General features: G+C 46.7%; 1 protein-coding gene across 1 annotated transcript; it reads right to left on the minus strand.

Annotated features, from left to right (window-relative positions):
• Positions 1-17,595: 17,595 nt before the first annotated feature.
• Positions 17,596-21,338, minus strand: LOC109741613 (uncharacterized). Its single transcript, XM_020300691.4, has 2 exons — positions 19,809-21,338; positions 17,596-18,061 (listed from the first exon to the last, which is right to left on the minus strand). The coding sequence occupies exons 1-2, from the start codon at positions 21,250-21,252 to the stop codon at positions 17,850-17,852; spliced, it is 1,656 nt and encodes a 551-aa protein (XP_020156280.3). The 5' UTR covers positions 21,253-21,338; the 3' UTR covers positions 17,596-17,849.
• Positions 21,339-21,814: the final 476 nt, after the last annotated feature.

Genomic DNA, 21,814 nt, shown 5'->3' on the forward strand with positions numbered 1-21,814 from the left:
AAATTTGCATTGCTAATTGCTTTGGTGGCAGCCACCTTCCCAAACATGCCTTCCTTCTTTTTAAATTTGGGCAAGTCAATGTTAAGCACTTTGTTTTGCTTCTCATCATCATCGAGATAAAATTGCTCAATAACTTCCATCAAGCCGGACATGACTTCCACATCGGTAAAGATGCTTGTGGTAGCATAACTACAATATGGATTCAAGGCATATGCAGCCATGTGCAATGGGGTATCTAGCTTCCCATTCATCTTGCTCTCCATGGCCGTTGTGATCGCCTTATAGTCCTTGTCCGAATTATCAACCGCAACCAATATTGCCTTCTTTGCCTCTATTATTTCAACATACATAGAGGCCATGGACTGTCCATCGCCATCAGCCAACCGAAGTACCTTCACCAATGGCTCAAAAACCTTCCATTCCAAGTTTCAAACATACCCAAGCACAAGTGCACAACATTAGTATTTAACATATACACATGCATTCCAACATACACAAGCACAATTTGAAGTTTAGTAAACAATACCTTAATGCAAAGAGACACATTTTTCCAAAATGCCCTACTCATTATTGCGGCACGAGCCACCTTCCCTTTATTTGTTCTCATGTGCTTGCATCCTTCCCAAGTATCACTACAACACATTTCCTTTAGTTGCTTCCTCTTAGCATCAAGACTTTGCAAGGTAAGAAATGCCGACGCAAATCTAGTCACCCCTGGTCTAACAATGTCTCTCTTTTTTGTATAGGACCTCATCAAGGCCAATGTAGTATGATGTGCATAAAGGAAAGTAGTCATTTCTTTAGCTTTGGTTATTGTAGAACCAAAATGCTTCAACTTTGCAACCGCTTCTACCATCAAGTTGATGGTGTCAGTTGCACACGAGGTCCAAAATAACTTGGGCCTTTTATCTTTCAACATCACCTTTGCTCCCATGTTGTTTGAAGCATTATCCGTGACTACTTACACAACATTTTCAGCACCTACAAAACACAATAAGTAATTTTCAGCAAGTACTAAAATTCAGCAAGTAATAAACTTGAAAAGAAACGAATGAGAGCAAGTTGAAGATTATTCATACCTATTTTCTCAATGCATTCATCCACATAATTGAAAATGTATAGACTTGTATGTGCATCGGCCGACGCCTCCTTTGATCCAAGATAGACGGTCCCCAACTTGCAATGCACGCACAAGTTCATGATGCTTCTCTTTTTCTTGTCTGTCCAAGCATCAGTCATGACAGAGCACCCCGTATCCGCCCTCTCGACCTCATGTGGCTTCAACAAATCCCTAGTCCTTTCCACCTCCTGCACCAACATCTTCTCCCTGATCATATATTGCGAGGGTTGCTTCCAATTAGGACCAAAGCGACCAAGAGCCTCACAAAACTGTTTGAAATCATCATCATTGATAGCATTGAAGGGTACATTTTTCTTTTACATCCATCTAGCCAAAATATTGCCCAACTTTGTAGCTTCTTTCCTTATCAACACTATCATTTATAGTCTGCTGTTTTTTAGATTTCAACGGGATCGAAGGATCAATTGGTGCAAGATATTGATCCATTGCCCCCTTCTTTGGAGTACCTTCACCAACTTCATTCAGCTGTTCTTGATTATCCTCGTTGACCTCTACGGTGACTGCATCTTTAACTTCTTCTTCACGCTTTTGCTTTGCCAATTTCTTCCTCTTTGGTGCCTCGTGTGATGCAAAAGCTCGAGTAATCTGATCTTCTGTAGCTTGCATACACCTGGTCACAGCGCCTTTGAGCTGCCCAATGTGCTCCTTCATCCTAGTGACCCCTCCCGACATAAATTTTCCACAAAGCTTGCACTTGAGCCTTTGCGGATCACTAGGATCAATCAACTCGGCAAACTCCCAAGCCATGTCATCCGACTTCCTCTTAAGTGATGAACTTGCAACTTGAGATGAACCTGAACCAGCCATCTACATAAATAAAAGGAAACAACCATGCATCAGCATCTACATAAATAAAGGAAACAACCATGTATCAGCCATCTACATAGTTTACTAATGAAGCAATAATTGACTAATATAATTAAAATCTGCCTAATACAATCAGCCATCTACATAACTCAACAAAAATAAATCAACAAGCATGCATCACTACTTGTCCAGAGAATAGAATCGGGAATGAGAAGAATCCATGCCGTGGCGTGTGGAGCTTCTGCTGCTCTCGATCGTGGACGAAGGGTTGGCGGGGGGTTGAGGCACGCCGCTGCTGGATCCTGGGGAGGGGTGTGGGCGGGGAGCTGCTCCAGACGTCCTGCTCCTAGGCGCCGCCGTGTGGAAGCCTCAAGGATGGAGCGCCGCTGTGTGGAGTCCTCAAGGACTGGGCGTGGCCGGCCGATGCTGGAGACGGGGATGAGATGAGGGACGAGGTGCGGGGCGGTGCTGGAGACGGGGACGAGCCGACGAGGTGCGGGGCGGTGCTGGACAGGGGGACGAGGTGAGGGGCGGGCGAGCTAGGTCCGGCCGCCGGAGGAGGCCATGGTGGCGGCGGCGTGGTGAATCGCAGGGAGCGGCTGCTGGCGAAGCCCAAACGCCAAACTCTATCGGGACTCGGGAGGGATGTGTCCCGCGCGAGGGTTCTGGGGAAGGCGGTGCGCTACAGGAGATTTTTTGTGATTTCAGACAGGTGGGCCCCCTGGATTTACCGACCAAAATCGCTCTGACTGCCGATAAATCGCTCTGACAGCCGATAAATCGGCCAGACCGATAAACTCAGGGGATATGCGTTTATCTTACCGGTTAGACCCCGATAAGCGATAAATCAGCCGATTTATCGGTATATCGGCCGATATTTTGAATAGTGCCCTTCACATTGTTCTTCTTCTCCTTAGAAGCACCCTCTACCTCCTTCACAAAGGTTTGCTTAAGAGGAGGAGGTCGTTTGGCCTTGTCATTCTTCTTCTTGTTCTTGGACTTGGGCGTGTACCCAATCCCTTCCTTGGCCACAACTTCCTTTTAATTGCTCAAAAGGTCATTGAGATTCTTCTCGTCTTGTATGCAAGATACAAGGCCTTTCTCAAGTTGCTCCTTAAACTTTGCATTTTCCTCAACAAGATGCACATGCTCACAACGCGGGTTAGTAGCATTTGCATTATCAATTAAGACCATATGAGGAAAAGTGGCTTTCTCCTTGGTTAGCTTTACTTGGAGTTGATCATGAGACTCTTTGAGGCTAGCATGAACACCCTTCAAGACCTTGTGAGCCTTGTCAAGTAAGTCAAACTCCTCTTTGAGTCTAACAAGATCAACCCCAAGCTTGGCCTTACGGAGTTTAGCACACGAGATACAACAAGAGCATGATCAAGATCTTTCTTTAATTTAGCGTGGTCATCATCGTATGACTCCTCAAGAGCCAAACGAAGACCTCGCTCTTCCTCAAGAGCACTGGAAAGATCCAAAATCTCGGCATAGTCACGACTATGCCCCTCCATCTTAGAGATGGTATCTTCGTGAGCCTCGATCATGTCATTGGCTTCACCAAGTTGTTCCAAGAGAGCAACGAAGTGCTTCTTGGATTTACCCTTGAGCTTACTCATAAAAGACTCAAATTCATTCTCCTCCACATTAGACCTCTCATGTTCATCAATGCAATCCGTCAAAGAAGGATTATTAATGATGGTAGTTTTGATGTTGGGGGTTACCTTGTTGGTGGCTTTAGCCATGAGGCACTTGGCGGTGATGTTCTCATTGAGTGAGTCGAAGAGAGACACCCGTGGAGTTGTCGCAATGGCGACGGAGGTCATGGAAACCGACTCACCGTCTTCATCGTCCTCATTGTACTCTTCTTGTGCCACCAACCCCTTGGGAGGAGTCTTCTTGGTGAAGTTGCTCTTGTTAGGGAAGGACTTGGCCTTGTCTTTCGGATGAGCTTGCCACCATTTTCTTCCCTCTTCTCATACGGGCATTCCGCAACAAAGTGGCTCACATTGCCACAATTATAGCACGTCCTCACTCATTGCTTGACCTTCGCGCCACTTGAGTTGTTCTTGTTGAAGTTGGGCCTTGTGTTCTTCTTGCTCCAAAATTGCCTTGAAGCAAGAGCCATGTGTCCATGATAGGCATACTTTGTATGTTCGGGATTGCTCTCCTCTTCTTCCTCTTCGTCCTCTTCTTCCACATTAACCTTGGCCTTCAAGGCAAGGTTGGGCTTCTTTGCTCGTTGAGAACGTAACACCGCATTGTCGGCGGGTCTTGTCCAAGATACTCATAGCCACAAACTCATCCAACACTTCACTTGAGGACAGGGTGTGGAAATCCGGCCTTTGACGAATGACGGAGGACATGACCTTGTTAGTGGGATCACCCACTTTCATCGGTGTGGTGGATAATTTAAGCCCTTCTAAGAATTTGTTAAACATGCTTTCAACCTCGGTCATCATGGAGGTTTTCAATGTGTCCAAAGCCACATTGAATTCCTCACGAGAGAGCGTGGTTCCCCCATCGGCCGTAGACGAGAATGGATTCACACCGGAGTGCTCAACCATACTCTTCGGACGACAAAGTCCTTAATAAAGAGATGAGGCTCTGATACCAATTGAAAGGATCGATATAGTTGACTAGAGGGGGGTGAATAAGCAACTAACAATTTTTGCTTTTCTTTACCAATCTAAAGTTTGCATCAAAGTAGGTTGTCTAGATATGCAACTAGGTGGGAAACCTATATGATGCAACAACAACAAGCACACAAGCAAGCAAGGGATATAACACAAATAATCTTGCACAAGTAAAGGCACGAGATAACCAAGAGTGGAGCCGGTGAAGACGAGGATGCGTTACCAAAGTTCCTTCCTTTTGAGGGGAGGTACGTCTCCGTTGGAGCGGTGTGGAGGCACAATGCTCCCCAAGAAGCCACTAGGGCCACCGTATTCTCCTCACGCCCTCACACAATGCGAGATGCCGTGATTCCACTATTGGTGCCCTTGGAGGCGGCGACCGGACCTTTACAAACAAGGTTGGGGCAATCTCCACAACTTAATTGCAGGCTCCCAACGACACCACAAAGCTTCACCACAATGGAATATGGCTCCGAGGTGACCTCAACCATCTAGGGTGCTCAAACACCCAAGAGTAACAAGATCCGCAAGGGATTGGTGGGGGAATCAAATTTCTCTTGGTGGAAGTGTAGATCGGGGCCTTCTCAGCCAATACCTAAAGAATCAAAAAAATTGATTGGCTAGGGAGAGAGATCGGGCGAAAATGGAGCTTGGAGCAACAATGGAGCTTGGGAGTGGAGGAGGTAGTCAATTCAGAGAAGAAGACTCCCCTTATATAGTGCGAGGACAAATCCAACCGTTATCCACTAAACCAGCCCGCGACCTGCGGTACTACCGCACCAACACAGCGGTACTACCGCAAGGGCTCATGGTACTACCGCGGCGAACTACGGTACTACCGCTGCCACGGCAAAGCCTAAGATCCATCCTGAAACGCCAAGGCGAGGAGCGGTAGAACCGCTGACGCGGTACTACCGCGACCCCTTGTGGTACTACCGCAAGGCAGGAATGGACTATGCCGGGAAGGCACGGACATATAAAAATACATCCGTGACTACTTCCGCTAAGTTTTGATCTATGCAAAAATCCGATAAGGTACTACCGCAGGCCAGGCACGGATGTAAAAAATTACATCCGCGCCTACTACCGCTCCTGCGGCTGAGCCTGGCCAGAGCCCACGGTACTACCGCTCCCGAGGTGCGGTAATACCGCAAGGGCCTGCGGTACTACCGCTCCGGGGAGCAGTACTACCGCATGCTCCAGTTCAGCAACACACGGAAACCTTCATTTTGCATAGACAAGGAAAGACGGAGGATGCTCCAAAGAGCCAAAGGAAAGGTGGTGCAAAAAGGAGTAGACGTGTACGTGATGATTCCACCCAAACCTTTCCAAAGCGGACCCCCTCTTAATAGTACGGCTTTCCTACGACTAAAATCTACCGAAAAGAAACGTAGAGACACGCCGTCTTCAATAGTCTTCGAGGGGCACCAAACCGTCTTGTGCCTAGTCATGATATGTCTGAAATACTCCATGCACATGATTAGTCCGCAAAAGCATTGTCATCAATCACCAAAACAACTAAGGGATAAATATGCCCTTACAGTCATGATTACATCTTATTTGCTTAGAACGACGGTAGCATAAATAAGATGATCCCTCACTAAAATTTCAACAAAAGTGTTCCCCCCAACTGTGCACCGTTGCGAAGGATCATTGTTTCGAAGCACCACCTGATGATTGGGTGTGATAGATTCTAACGTTCGCATACAACGGGTGTAAGCCAAATTTACACATGCAAAACACTTAGGTTGACTTGACGAGCCTAGCATGTACAGACATGGCCTTGGAACATGAGAGACCGAAAGTTCGAACATGAGGCCTATAGTAGATGCGATCAACATGGAGATGTTCACCGTTGATGACTAGTCTGTCTCACGTGATGATCGGACATGGCCTAGTCGATTCGGATCATGTATCACTTAGATGACTAGAGGGATGTCTATCTAAGTGGGAGTTCATTAAATAATTTGATTAGATGAACTTAATTATCATGAACTTAGTCTAAAATTGTCTTTACAATCTATGTTGTAGATCCAATGGCCCACGCTAATGTTGCCCTCAACTTCAACGCGTTCCTATAGAAAACCAAGCTGAAAGACGATGGTAGCAACTATAAGGATTGGGTCCGTAACTTGAGGATCATCCTCATAGCCGCCAAGAAAGCATATGTCCTTGAAGCACCGCTAGGTGATGCACCCATTTTCCCAGCAACTCAAGACGTTATGAACGCCTGGCAATTGCGTAGCGATGATTACTCCCTGTTTCAGTGCGGCATGCTTTACAGCTTAGAGTCGGGGCTCCAAAAGTGTTTTGAGCAGCACGGAGCATATGAGATGTTCCAAGTGCTGAAAATGGTTTTCCAAGCTCATGCCCTGGTCGAGAGATATGAAGTCTCCGACAAATTCTATAGTTGTAAGATGGATGAAAACAGTTCTATCAGCGAGCATATACTCAAAATGTCTGGGTTGCACAACCGCTTGTCTCAACTGGGAGTTAATCTTCCAAATGACTCGGTCATTGACAGAATCCTCGAGTCGCTTCCACCTAGCTACAAGAGCTTTGTGATGAACTACAATATGCAAGGGATGGATAAGTCCATTCCTGAGTTATATTCAATGCTGAAATCAGCGGAGGTGGAGATCAAAAAGGAACATCAAGTGTTGATGGTGAATAAGACCACTAGTTTCAAGAAAGGCAAGGGTAAGAAGAACTTCAAGAAGGACGGCAAGGGAGTTTCTGCGCCCAGTAAGTCAGTTGCCGGGAAGAAGCCAAAGAATGGACCCAAGCCTGAGACTGAGTGCTTTTATTGCAAGGGAAATGGTCACTGGAAGCGAAACTGCCCCAAGTACTTAGCGGACAAGAAGGCCAACAACACCAAAGGTATATATGATATACATGTTATTGATGTGTACCTTACCAGCACTCGTAGTAGCTCCTGGGTATTTGATACCGATGCGGTTGCTCATATTTGTAACTCAAAATAGGAGCTGCAGAATAAGCAGAGACTGGCGAAGGACGAGGTGACGATGCGCCTCGGGAATGGTTCCAAGGTCGATGTGATCGCCGTCGGCACGCTACCTCTACATCTACCTTCGCGATTAGTTTTAAACCTCAATAATTGTTATTTAGTGCCAGCTTTGAGCATGAACATTGTATCTGGATCTCGTTTAATGCGAGATGGCTACTCATTTAAATCCGAGAATAATGGTTGTTCTATTTATATGAGAGATATGTTTTATGGTCATGCCCCGCTGGTCAATGGTTTATTTTTATTGAATCTCGAACGTGATGTTACAGATATTCACAGTGTGAATGCCAAAAAAATGTAAGGTTGACAATGATAGTCCCACATACTTGTGGCACTACCGCCTTGCTCACATTGGTGTCAAGCGCATGAAGAAACTCCATGCAGATGGACTTTTGGATCTCTTGATTATGAATCATTTGACACGTGCGAACCATGGCTTATGGGCAAAATGACCAAGACTCCGTTCTCCGAAACAATGGAGCGAGCAACCAACTTGTTGGAAATAATACATACTGATGTATGCGGTCCAATGAGCGTTGAGGCTCGCGGAGGCTATCATTATGTTCTCACCCTCACTGATGAGTTAAGTAGATATGGGTATGTCTACTTAATGAAACACAAGTCTGAGACCTTTGAAAAGTTCAAGGAATTTCAGAATGAGGTAGAGAATCAACGTGACAGGAAAATAAAGTTCCTACGATCAGATCGTGGAGGAGAATACTTGAGTCACGAGTTTGGCACGCAGGAAATGTGGAATTGTTTCACAACTCACGCCGCCTGGAACACCTCAGCGAAATGGTGTGCCTGAACGTCGTAATCGCACTCTATTGGATATGGTGTGATCTATGATGTCTCTTATAGATCTACCGCTATCATTTTGGGGTTATGCTTTAGAGACATCCGCATTCACTTTAAATAGGGCACTATCTAAATTCGTTGAGACGACACCGTATGAATTATGGTTTGGGAAGAAACCTAAGCTGTCGTTTCTAAAAGTTTGGGGATGCGATGCTTATGTCAAGAAACTTCAACCTGAAAAGCTCATACCCAAGTCGGAAAAATGCGTCTTCATAGGATACCCTAAGGAAACTATTGGGTATACCTTCTACCTCAGATCTGAAGGCAAAATCTTTGTTGCCAATAATGGATCCTTTTCTGGAGAAAGAGTTTCTCTCAAAAGAAGTGAGTGGGAGGAAAGTAGAACTTGATGAGGTACCCCCTCTTGAACCGGAAAGTAGCACAGCTCAGGAAGATGTTTCTGTGGTGCCTGCACCGACTAGAGAGGAAGTTAATGATGATGATCATGAAACTTCGGATCAAGTTGCTACTGAACTTCGTAGGTCCACAAGTACACGTTCCGCACCAATGGTACGGTAACCCTGTCATGGAAATCATGTTGTTAGACAACGGTGAACCTTCAGACTATGAAGAAGCAATGACGTGCCCGGATTCCAACAAATCGCTTGAAGCCATGAAATCCGAGATATGATCCATGTATATGAAAACAAAGTATGGACTTTGACAGACTTGCCCAATGATCGGTGAGCCATAGAGAATAAGTGGATCTTTAAGAAGAAGACTGACGCGGATGGTAATGTGACCGTTTATAAGGCTCGGCTTGCCGCTAAGTGTTATCGACAAGTTCAAGGGGTTGACTACGATGAGACCTTCTCACCCGTGGCGAAGCTGAATTCCGTCTGAATCATGTTAGCTATTGCCGCATTCTATGATTATGAGATCTGGCAAATGGACGTCAAAACGGCATTCCTTAACGGCTTCCTTAAGGAAGAATTGTATATGATGCAGCCGGAAGGTTTTGTCGATCCTAAGAATGCTGACAAAGTATGCAAGCTCCAGCGCTCCATCTATGGGCTGGTGCAAGCATCTCGGAGTTGGAACATTCGCTTTGATGAAATGATCAAAGCGTTTGGTTTTATACAGACTTATGGAGAAGCCTGTATTTACAAGAAAGTGAGTGGGAGCTCTGTAGCATTTCTCATATTATATGTGGATGACATACTATTGATGGGAAATGATATAGAACTTTTGGAAAGCATAAAGGCATACTTGAATAAGTGTTTTTCAATGAAGGACCTTGGAGAAGCTGCTTACATATTAGGCACCAAGATCTATAGAGATAGATCGAGATGCCTCATTGGTCTTTCACAAAGTACATACCTTGACAAGATATTGAAGAAGTTCAATATGGATCAGTCCAAGAAGGGGTTCTTGCCTGTATTGCAAGGTGTGAGATTGAGCACAGCTCAATGCCCGACCTCGGCAGAAGATAGAGAAAAGATGAGTGTCATCCCCTATGCCTGAGCCATACGCTCTACTATGTACGCCATGCTGTGTACCAGACCTGATGTGAACCTTGCCATAAGTTTGGTAGGGAGGTACCAAAGTGATCCCGGAATGGAACACTGGACAGCGGTCAAGAATATCCTAAAGTACCTGAAGAGGACTAAGGATATGTTTCTCGTTTATGGAGGTGCCGAAGAGCTCATCGTAAAGGGTTACGTCGATGCTAGCTTTGACACAGATCTGGATGACTCCAAGTCACAAACCGGATACGTGTATATTTTGAATGGTGGGGCAGTCAGCTGGTGCAGTTGCAAGCAAAGTGTCGTGGCGGGATCTACATGTGAAGTGGAGTACATAGCAGCCTCAGAGGCAGCACGGGAAGCAGTCTAGATGAAGGAGTTCATCATCGACCTAGGAGTTATTCCCAATGCATCAGGCCCAATGACTCTCTTCTGTGACAACACTAGAGCTATTGTCCTTGCCAAGGAGCCCAGGTTTCACAAGAAGACTAGGCACATCAAGCGTCGCTTCAATTCCATTCGTGAATATATTCAAGATGGAGACATAGATATTTGTAAAGTACATACGGATCTGAATGTCGCAGATCCGTTGACTAAACCTCTTCCACGAGCAAAACATGATCAACACCAGAACTCTATGGGTGTTCGATTCATCACAATGTAACTAGATTATTGACTCTATTGCAAGTGGGAGACTGTTGGAAATATGCCCTAGAGGCAATAATAAAGTGGTTATTATTATATTTCCTTGTTCATGATAATTGGCTATTGTTCATGCTATAATTGTATTAATCAGAACCGTAATACATGTGTGAATACATAGAGCACATCATGTCCCTAGTAAGCCTCTAGTTGACTAGCTAGTTGATCAATAGATGGTTGTGGTTTCCTGACCATGGACATTGGATGTCGTTAATGACGGGATCACATCATTAGAAGAATGATGTGATGGACAAGACCCAATCCTAAGCATAGCACAAGATCGTGTAGTTCGTTTGCTAGAGCTTTTCTAATGTCAAGTATCATTTCCTTGGACAATGAGATTGTGCAACTCCCGGATACCGTAGGAATGCTTTGGGTGTATCAAATGTCACAACGTAACTGGGTGACTATAAAGGTACACTACAGGTATCTCCGAAAATGTCTGTTGGGTCGGCACGAATCGAGACTGGGATTTGTCACTCCGTATGACGGAGAGGTATCTCTGGGCCCACTCGGTAATGCATCATCATAATGAGCTCAATGTGACTAAGGAGTTAGCCACGGGATCATGCGTTACGGAACGAGTAAAGAGACTTGCCGGTAAGGAGATTGAAAGAGGTATGGGGATACCGACGATCGAATCTCGGGCAAGTAACATATCGATGGACAAAGGGAATTGTATATGGGATTGATTGAATCCCCGACATCGTGGTTCATCCGATGAGATCATCGTGGAACATGTGGGAGCCAACATGGGCATCTAGATCCCGCTATTGGTTATTGGCCGGAGAGATGTCTCGGTCATGTCTGCATGGTTCCCGCACCCGTAGGGTCTACACACTTAAGGTTCGGTTACGCTAGAGTTGTTATGGGAAATTGTATGTGGTTACCGAAGGTTGTACGGAGTCCCGGATGAGATCCCGGACGACACGAGGAGTTCCGGAATGGTTCGGAGGTAACGATTTATATATGGAAAGTCCAGTTTCAGTCGCCGAAATGATTTCGGGGGATATCGGTATTGTACCGGGACCACCAAAAGGTGTCCAGGGGTCCACCGGGTGGGGCCACCTGCCCCGGAGGATTTAATGGGCTGAATATGGGAGGGAACCAGCCCCCTAGTGGGCTGGTGCCCCCCCAAGGGCCCAAGGCACCTAGGGTTGGAAACCGTAGGGGAGGGGGTTGCCTCCCACCTTGCTTGGGGGCAAGTTTTCCCCTCTTGGCCGCCCCCCTCCCCTCTAGATGCATCTAAGGGGGTCGGCCCCCTCTTCCCTTCTTCCTATAAATGGTGGGGGTGGGAGGGCAGCCGCACCCCTTCCCCTGGCGTAGCCCTCCAACCCCCCCCCCCCCAACACCTCCTCCTCCATAGTGCTTGGCGAAGCCCTGCAGGAGAACCACGAGCTCCACCACCACGCCGTCGTGCTGCCGGAGTTCTCCCTCAACTTCTCCTCTCCCCTTGCTGGATCAAGAAGGAGGAGACGTCCCCGGGCTGTACGTGTGTTGAACGCGGAGGCACCGTCTGTTCGGCGCTTGGATCGGATCTTCCGCGATTTGAATCGTTGCGAGTACGAATCCATCAACCGTGTTCTTGTAACACTTCTGCTTAGCGATCTTCAAGGGTATGAAGATGCACTCCCTCTCTCTCGTTGCTAGCAACTCCTAGATTGATCTTGGTGACACGTAGGAAAATATTGAATTATTACTACGTTCCCCAACAGAAACCCCGGCACCCAGCAGTTCAGCCCGCATGTGTTTTTTATGTGCGCTGCGATTTTCCTATTTGTTCAGAAAACTGCATATTTACAAATTGATCCCTATGGTTCATGCATTTAATAACTCCACAACTGTGCATCGGATTGAAATGCTTTAAACATGTAAAATGCTTAGAATTTCACCTAGTTTCATAATTTGCAACTTTTTTGACACATGAAACAGTAGGAGAGCCTCCTGCTGTGTAATTAAATAAATAAATGGGTGTATTTACATATGGTTTTTACAGGCCATCCCCTTTGGGGAGGGCTAGGGGAGCAGGAGTCTATAAAGAGGCTACAAAAGAGTTTAGAAAGGAAATTTGCTTTTCCCCAACTCTATGAGTTAAAAGGGAGAGGTCTACTTTTAATCTTGAGATCCAGGATGCTTTAGTAGGTGTTATTCCTCTCAAGAGCTTATTGTTTCTTTCTTTCCAGATGCTCCAAGATGCTTGTAAGAAGATTGCCATGAACAGTGGCTTGTTCCAGGACATTTTTGCTAGGTTGATCCAATCTAATCTTGTGCCTTGTGTATTCCAGCAAATGCCAAGGTCTGACCAATAGTTTTTGCTAAAGGAGCATTCAAAGAAGAGGTGCTCCACAGTTTCTTCCAAATTGGACTCGCAAAGGAGGCAGGTATAATCGTTACCAATGTTGTAGTGCCTTCGCTTCAACATGTTTCTGGAATTAAGCCTGACAGACAGTAAGAGCCAGCCGAACACCTTGATTTTCATGGTTGCTTTAGATTTCCATAGCCAGTTATAAGCCTGATGGGCCCGAACATCCTTGAAGTAAAAGTTGTAATACTTGTTGGTCGAGTACATCTCAGTCCCCCATGTGAGGATCCACTTGTCAGCAGCATATTGGCTGTCCTGCAGTTGAATGTCTAGGACCAGCCGTTGAAGATCTCTTGTCTCTGCATGCGCCTGCACCGAGAGCGGAAGGTGAAAGGTTTCTCCTAGTCTCGTGGTCCCCAAGAAATCTTTGACCGAGAGATCCTCCTGAATAGCGAACAAGAAGGCCCGCGAGTGTGTTTCTGATAGAATATCATCAAGCCATAAATCTTTCCAGAAAAGAATATCCTTGCCCATGTGCACTTGAGCTTTAGTAATCCCTCGATAGATCGGCATGAGTTTTGTTACATCTCGCCACCAGAAGGAGCCGCAAGAGTCAGATGCGTGAGGGATCTTGTTACTGTAGTATGTGTTCCATATTAGCTCAACCCAAGGCAGGTCCCATCGATTGTAGAATTTATGGAGGTATTTAAGTAAGGGCCATTTACATTTGTGCCCCTAACTCGAACCCACTACTCAGATTTGTCCCTAATTTCTAAGCATGCTCAAATTTGCCCCTCCACTGTTAGTTCACTGTGTAAAAATGCCCTTCTATGCCGTTATCATCCGGTCAAAGGTCTTTGACCATCTAAGGGGCGTTTATTGGACATTTTGCCCCTGCCTCCATGTGTCACTTACATGTGGGACCCACTCAGAAAAAAATAAAAAGGAAAAAATGTTTCTCTCACCCCCTCTGTCCCTTTCACTTACATGTGGGCCCCTCATGGCCTCTCTCTCACCTCCCACCTCTCTCCCTCTACCTCACAGCCTCTCTCTCTCTCAACTCCGGTGACCGCAAGCTGCTCAGATACCGTGCGCTGCAGCCGCCAGCTCCCCGAGCACCGCAACCCTCCCTCCATCCATCCATCCCTCTTCCTCCCTCCCCCACGACCTCTCCCTCTCTCACCTCTAAAGAGTGCCACCGTCACCGCTGCCTTCGTCTCCGCGCGGCCAACGGCAACCCCAAGCGCCTCCACCTTGCTAGGAAGCTCTTACGAGATGCCCTCATCCTAAAAGCCAACTAATTTGACGAGAGATGACTAGTGTCGAGTGCCACAGCACATCTTCCCCGCCTTCGACCTCGGACCGCCGATTTTGATTCGATGTCGTTGAAGCACGTCGAACGATTCCTTCCGCCAGAGGCTAGCTCGAGATAAAGGAGCATGTCCATGAGCACCACAGGCCAGCTCTCTTCTAGCCCACGCAATGAATCGGGCAGGGGACACCCGTAGACGACGCCCCGGACCCCGTCCTATGCCACGGTCGTCGCCGTTGACCTCCAAGATTCGACCGCCCCAAGCCACCGTAGACCTCCCTGACATCCGTTCCGGCATTGCTGTAAGGTCGCGCCCCTAACGCCCTCTTCCCCCTCTTGATTCTGCACCCGTAGCTCCTAGCATGAAGCCGCCCGCCATGACCGACCTCGGGTGGTCGCATGCGCGCGTTACCACCTATCGCTGCGGCGCCCAACTCGCTTGGTGTGCGTCGCGCAGATACACTGTGCCCCTCGGGCCCTCCTCTCGCGGTCGTCCGGCCACCAACGGTGAGCTGCCGGCAAGCGAGCCGCTCACGGCCAGGCATGTCTCGTCGTGGACCAATTTTGACCTTGACGATGGGTCTCGTGGCCCACATGTCAGGGAAGGGACAGGGCTTATGTGTGAAAAAATATTTTGTTTTTATTTCGGCGGGTCCACCGGTAAGTGAGAGAAAGGGTGAGAGAGACATTTTTTAACTTTGGGGTAGGTCCCATGTGTAAGTGAGAGAGATATTTCTTTTTTTTACTCTGGGTGGGTCCCACGTGTAAGTGACATGTGCATGCAAGGGCAAATATGTCCAATAAACGACCGGTAGACGGTCAAAGCCCTTTGACCGGACGATAACGGCATAGAAGGGCATTTTTATAAGGGGAACTAACGGCAGAGGAGCAAATTTGAGCACGCTTCGAAATTAGGGGCAAATCTGAGTAGTGGGTTCGAGTTAGGGGCACAAATGCAAATGGCCCATGATAAAATTATTAGTATATGAGATGTATGATATAAAAATTATATCGTTAGAAACCTCTTCCACATATGATTTCGATGGTATGCTTTGTGTTACATGCATGTCATATATCATTGTGCTAACCCGTGGTCAAAGATAACCTTGAAAAATGTATTAGGCCCTATATAAGTGGAAGGAGGGAGTAGCTCAAGTGTTCTTAGTGATCACGTTTTCTGGATCTTTGGATATCGTTAAGTGTAACGATATTCCTAAAACAACATTGAGATTATGACGTTGGAAGAACGATCATATTGAATCGACCTAAACTTGTTTGTTATGAATTGAGATAATATCGTCTATAATCAATTGTAATAATATGGAGTGTTAACGTGTGATTTTGCTCCTTAGACCATGAGAGTATCGTGGTCGCTTCTTACCGTATGGTGGGTTTTGGGGTTGCTCAAACGTCAGCTATAACACGGTAATCATAACGACAACTTACAGGTTAATCGGAAAGTTTGACAGGTGCTTGGATAGCTCGAGAATGGGATTTGCTCCTCCAACGATGGAGAGACATTCTTAGGGCCCTCTTGGTGTGATGGCATCGATCGTCGTCTAGCCAAACATAGGTGACTTCGTCACGGGATGCCGAAACACAATAACGAGAAAGAAGAACAAAACCGGTAATGAGGATTTCAGTATAGTGAGCATTGTGATGACTCAAGAGGATATCGATGCATCCCGGGTTTTGTGAAGTATCGTGAAGCAAAGGGAACATCACATGATAACCATAGGTTCACTCGAATATCATTTGTGTGATCATAGGGATCGATATGGACGTCCATGATCCCGATGTCGGTCATTGAACGAACGGTTTAATTCATGTCTATGGATTACCGAACCTACAGGGTCACAAGCTTAAGGAAATCACGATATGTTGAGTGTTAGTAGGATGGGAGTGATGAGAATATATTTGTGAAAATTTTTCATTTATATTCGGAATATATTCGTGGAGGCGTATCCCGGGTCGATTCCTACGGCCAACCTTGCCGGCGCGTGCAAGTTGTTCCATGAAATGCCACTGCTGACGCTAACGGTCGACGACCCTGACTACGCCGCTTTCATGGAGAGCGTCATCTTCGGGGGCCGTGGTGAGGCCTTCAACTTCGACGGTCAAGGCCATGCTTTCGATCCCGACGCGACCCAAAGCCAGGACGATCGCGGCCAGTATGGTGATGACCTATTCGGTGGCCATGATGAAGATGAGATCGACGACCATGGCAACTCATGGCATGAAGATGATGACATGTATTGTGAAGATGAGGAAGAAGAGATCGACATTGCGGAGGAGCCATTGGTGTTTATCGATGAGCTCACCCAAAGGGTCAAGGCACAAAGGAGGCAAAGCATTCGCACGGGATTATACACCCAAGAGGAGGACACTTTGATTTGCGAGAGTTGGATGGAGATAGGCCAAGATCTCACAAAAGGTGCCCAGCAAAAAGGATGTCTTTTGGACGAAAGTTCACAAAACTTTTCATGAGCGAAGGAAGTTTGCCCCATACCAATTTGTGAGCACCCGCGGCATCAACTCAATCCAAAAGAGATGGGGGTTCATTCAACAAGAGCGCAACACGTATTGTCCCGCGCTTGAGAGCGTCCAAACCCGTCCCGTGAGTGGCCTAGACGTTGGTGACTTGATATGAACCAGAGAGGAAGGCTTGGTTCGTGAACGGGCAGAAAGAGATGTTCGCCCAAGACGGCCTGAACTAGGTGAGACCTCGGTCGTGGACTATGGTCGTTCATTTTGAAGGCTGGCTAGTGTGCCGGCAGCTGGCTTTGTTGTCGTCGCTAAAAACTTGTTCATTGTGAAGGCAATCTAGTGTGACGGCTGTTGGCTTTGTTGCCGGCGTAAAAAACTTGTTCATTTTAAAGTTTGGCTAGTGCATCGGTCACTAGCTTTGTTGGCGGCGTTAAACTAGGGAATGGCCATTTTATAGGCCGCTGGCATTGTTACCGACCGGCATGAACCACAGCCGCTGGCGTGACTATGGCGGCTAGCATTATCTACATCTTTGTTGCTTTGAAAAAATTGCATGCAGCCGAACAAGATGTGACCGGCCACATTCAGAAATCCGGGCAGACACCATCCATTGCCATTCCCAAACGGACAAAGTCCAAACAAAACAGACATCCCCATCCCTAAACGGACAAAATCTAAACAAAACAGACATCCTTTTGGTGCCATCCGCAAACGGACAAAATCCAAACAAAAAAGACATCCTTTTGGGCTTGTGCGTCTAAAGAGAAAGATCAAAGTATTGTCCTGGGTCTGGGGAGACAAACACTGAGGCTGTTGCCTGCAAAACCCGCTTGATTTATTATGCAAGAAAGAATAAAAAGAGAAGGCTTTCAATCTCAAACTTTTGAGATACGGGGTCTTAAACATATGATTACAGGATCCAGAACATGTATCGTTTACTCTTACTGACAGTAGGTATTTAATACTCCCTCCGTCCCAAAATAAGTATCTCAGTGTCAATAACGTTCCTATATTATGGGACGGAGGGAGTACAACTTTATACTAAAGTTGAGATTGTCAATAACGTTCCTATATTATGGGACGGAGGGAGTACTAAACTTGAGACACTTATTTTGGGATAGAGGTAGTACACATCCTCATCCCATGACATTCAGGACAAATACCATCTTTTGTGTGACCAACCAGAAGAAGGTTCCAAGCCGGGTCATCAGTTTTCAGGTCTTCGAATTCACATTGCAAACTTAAGCTTTCTCCAGTTATGAGCATAATCTCCTCTGAAGAGTTAGCTGCGAGCTTGAGCTTGTTGTCCCGGGGTATCACTGCAACCAATAAAATAAAACTAAAACAACTTAGATATGTACACCATCTGAACATCTCACTATGTTGTTTGCGACAAGTATTGACACATATGATGAACAGCAAAACCACATGCAATGGTTTTGCTGTGCAAAAAAAGAAGACAAACAAGAGGTACAAACAGCATTGGATTGGGGTACCCTGATCAAGAGAATTCTTTCACCCTAAATATCAATGTAAACATAGGGGGCTGGCCGTAATCTGCTGCAGACCAGCGGCATGGGGCTGTGTGCTCAGGTGGCACAGGACTAGAGGCAGCGAGAGGGCGGCCGACTGAAGAAACATGAGAGTCCTGACAACAGTCCAGGTGAAATGATGTCGGATGAGGCATGTGAAGATTAAGAAAACAGTTGGAGGGGTTGTCACCAGAATCAAGAGGAAGACAGACACATGAGGGCGCCAACGGGGCTAATACTACAGGAATTTTACCTAATGAAAATTCACATGCAGGGAGAATGGCTTTTCACTGGCCCAATACCGAGTTACACGATATAAAATACAAGCACTATCTAGAACAAAAGTATTCTAACAGAAAAAGGCAAAGATGTGACCTGATTGACCCAAACTAACCCAACGAAACACATTCTAAATCTTTTACCAACAGAAAAGTATGTTTTAAAGGTCTGTACATATAATCTAAAAGGTACAAGACATTTGCACTGATATAAAATTAGAGGACCAAGTTTTATGCTTTAGAAGAGCAATCACAATAGTGTGGTTTCTAGAGTTTTGCTTCAGAATAGCACACCAAACTAGTAGCAAAAGAAGGCTGCGTGCTGAATCAAGAACTACCACGTGTATAGATAGTGAACAGTCTCGTGAAAAGCAAAAGATCCAACAAGGAAAAAATGGTAGACTCTGGAGGACAACTTGACGGCAGAAGGAGCAAGGTATTATTATTTATAATATAGTACTCCCTCCGTTCCTAAATATAAGTCTTTGAAGAGATTCCACTATGGACCACCTACGGAACAAAATGAGTGAATCTACACTTAAAATGCATCTATATACATCCGTATGTAGTCCATGGTGGAATCTCTACAAAGACTTATATTTAGGAACGGAGGGAGTATAAAGTTTAGTGCACCTACACAACTGGAGCAGCTAAAACTCAAAACACTTGAACAGCCTAAGAGAAGATTGATGACAGCAAATATATTAAAGGCCTCAATTAATTAATATTGCTATACCAAAGCAGCACAACGCAACCTCAAAAGGCAGCAAAAATAGAAATTTGGGACAAGAGAAAAGCAATAGATAGAAAATAACACAGGGCAAACAGCCCTGATAAATAGAGCGGTATGTGTCCAGAAGTCCTTGTGCTGAGAATTGCTAATGAAGGGGGGAACACTCCAAAGAGACCCACAGAGAGAGCAGACAGCGAAACTACTCCCTCCGTCCCAAAAAGCATGTCTTACATTTGTCTAGATACGGATGTATCTAGACACGTTTTAGTGTTAGATACATCTGTATCTCGACAAATCGAAGAAAAGCTTTTCGGGACGGAGGTAATAGATATTAAGCATGCAGAAGTCTCACAGTTCAATTAGCCTCACAACCAGGCAGGATATGTATTGCATCATATTTAAGATAAATAGGCAAAGACACCAGTGTTACACTACCATATCCAACAGAAAGCTAAGCAAACACAACCATGTTGTATCGATACGTAATTACAAGGGACAACATTTGAATATTAAGAGAGCTTACCTGTTGGCCTTACAAGGTATTTGGAGAAGACAGTTGGAAGTAGGGGCACATTAGAAAAGAAGATTTGGTGAGCTTCCATGGGTTTTTTCTCATTCACGCACGCAACATTGTAGGGCTGCTGATTGATATATTTAGTAGATGGCTGCAGATCTTCCTGGTTCATGTCAACCATGATCATCCACGGCTGTCGAGAAAGTTCATCTTTCCTCAACAGGCAGCATAGGGCGCCCGGATTGTTCGCACAGACGACTGGGAACTGGGGAAGACAGCGAGGTATGTCCAGAGCATGGAAACCATCTTGCGCCCAGAGAAGATCCAGGTTGATCCCCCAATGAATCTTCCACTTGAACTTGCTACCATCCCCGATATCCAAAGTCCATACTGTGATCTTTTGGAGAGGCTGCTGCTGCCCTTGGATTCTCTCAAGAGGAGGACGCCAGCCATCAATGCGGACAAAGTGCATCATGCCTTGGCTGACGGACACACGTCGGAATCTCACCGCTAAGCACTTTGCCATCTGTGCCTTCTTAGAGTTCTCTTTTCCTCCAAGGAAAGGCATGATCTGTAGCTTCTCAGAGTACCCATCTCCTCCAGGGAAAGGCACGAAGTGGAGCACCGGGGACTCTAAATTGGAGAAGTCGCATAGCAGGACACCGCTCAAGTAGTCGACACAGCAGAGGAACCTGTGGCCGAAAGCAAGCACCTCCTTAGTTGACCAGAGGATGGGGAACTGGGTATTGCTCTCGTCTTGCGGCTGGGGGGCAGGCATCTCGGGGAAGCGTTTCCACTCTTTGGTCTTGGAGTTGAAGACGTAGAGCTCGACAAACATGGAATAATTGTCGGGGCCATTCTTTTTCTGGTAGACCTTGAGGTCGGAAACGATGTAGCTGTTGTCCGGGAGGCGCAGGATGCCTGTGGTAAATTTTGACATCAGAAACGGCCTTACCATGGGCTCAGTGTACAGAGGGAGCTGAACCACCGAGGGGGTACGACCAGCTGTGTAGACGAACAGATCTGACGGCAAGTCGTGGGGCTGGCTTGGGATGTTGATTTCGAAGAGGACGAGGTCCTCGTCAGTTGCCCGGACGTAGGGATACGCGGGCAGGCGGGAGGGGACCACGGGTTCGACTGAGCCTTCCCGCGGCCACTCGAGATCGAGGTAAGAGACCTCTGGAGGATCCGAGAGGGCTAAGGACAAGAAGCAGCGGTGGCCGGTGGCCGTGACGACTTCAACGGCGGTCTTCTTCTTATTGGCCGCCTCACGTGCAGCGTCTAGGTCGGCATGGCTGTGGGTGCGGCCGAAGCGATCCAGCATCACCCAATCGGGGAAGACGACGGTCTTCTCCTCTGGCTCTGGCGCGACTTCGGTGGCCATGGCGGTCTCCTCCTTCGACTCTCGCGCGACTATGGTGGCTACGAACATCTCCTCCTCCAGCCCGGGCATGGCGATCGGATCTGGAATTTAGCAGCCGCCGCCTCCACAACCCTAACCCTAGGTTGTTCTTCTTTTGGCGGCGTGGGGGGGTGGGGGGAGGGGAAGGCGCTGATGGGCGGGGAAATAGGGCAGCGTCTCGCCTTTTAGCGCGAGCCTTGAGGTAATGGGCCAGCCCAACGCGGGACGCCCTGAATGGGCCGCCTCACTCACTGCTGTTTGGTTCCGCACACGTACGAGAGCAACTAGTTAACGACCGCTCCTTCGGTCGGGAGCCTCGCAACGATCAGCGTCACTTGGCGCGCTCTCAGTCATTCACCACGTGTCGCGCTCTGGACGCTCCCTCTGGATTTTGTTTTTCTTTTTCGCACGCGTTTTTGGCTTTTTAAACGGTTTTTTTCTCGGGTTTTTTTGACGTTTTGGTTTTCCCCCAGTCTTCCTTAGCTTTTCGATATAAAAAATTGAAAAAAATTATTTTTGCACAAAAAATATTTGTTTTTTTTCTTTCGCGAAAGTCACGGTTTTTCTTTCGCGAGAGGCACGGGTGTGCTTTAACGAGAGTCACGGCCGTGCC

The sequence above is a fragment of the Aegilops tauschii genome, chromosome 5, assembly GCF_002575655.3.
Source record: "Aegilops tauschii subsp. strangulata cultivar AL8/78 chromosome 5, Aet v6.0, whole genome shotgun sequence".
In the NCBI taxonomy this organism is placed as follows: Eukaryota; Viridiplantae; Streptophyta; class Magnoliopsida; order Poales; family Poaceae; genus Aegilops; species Aegilops tauschii.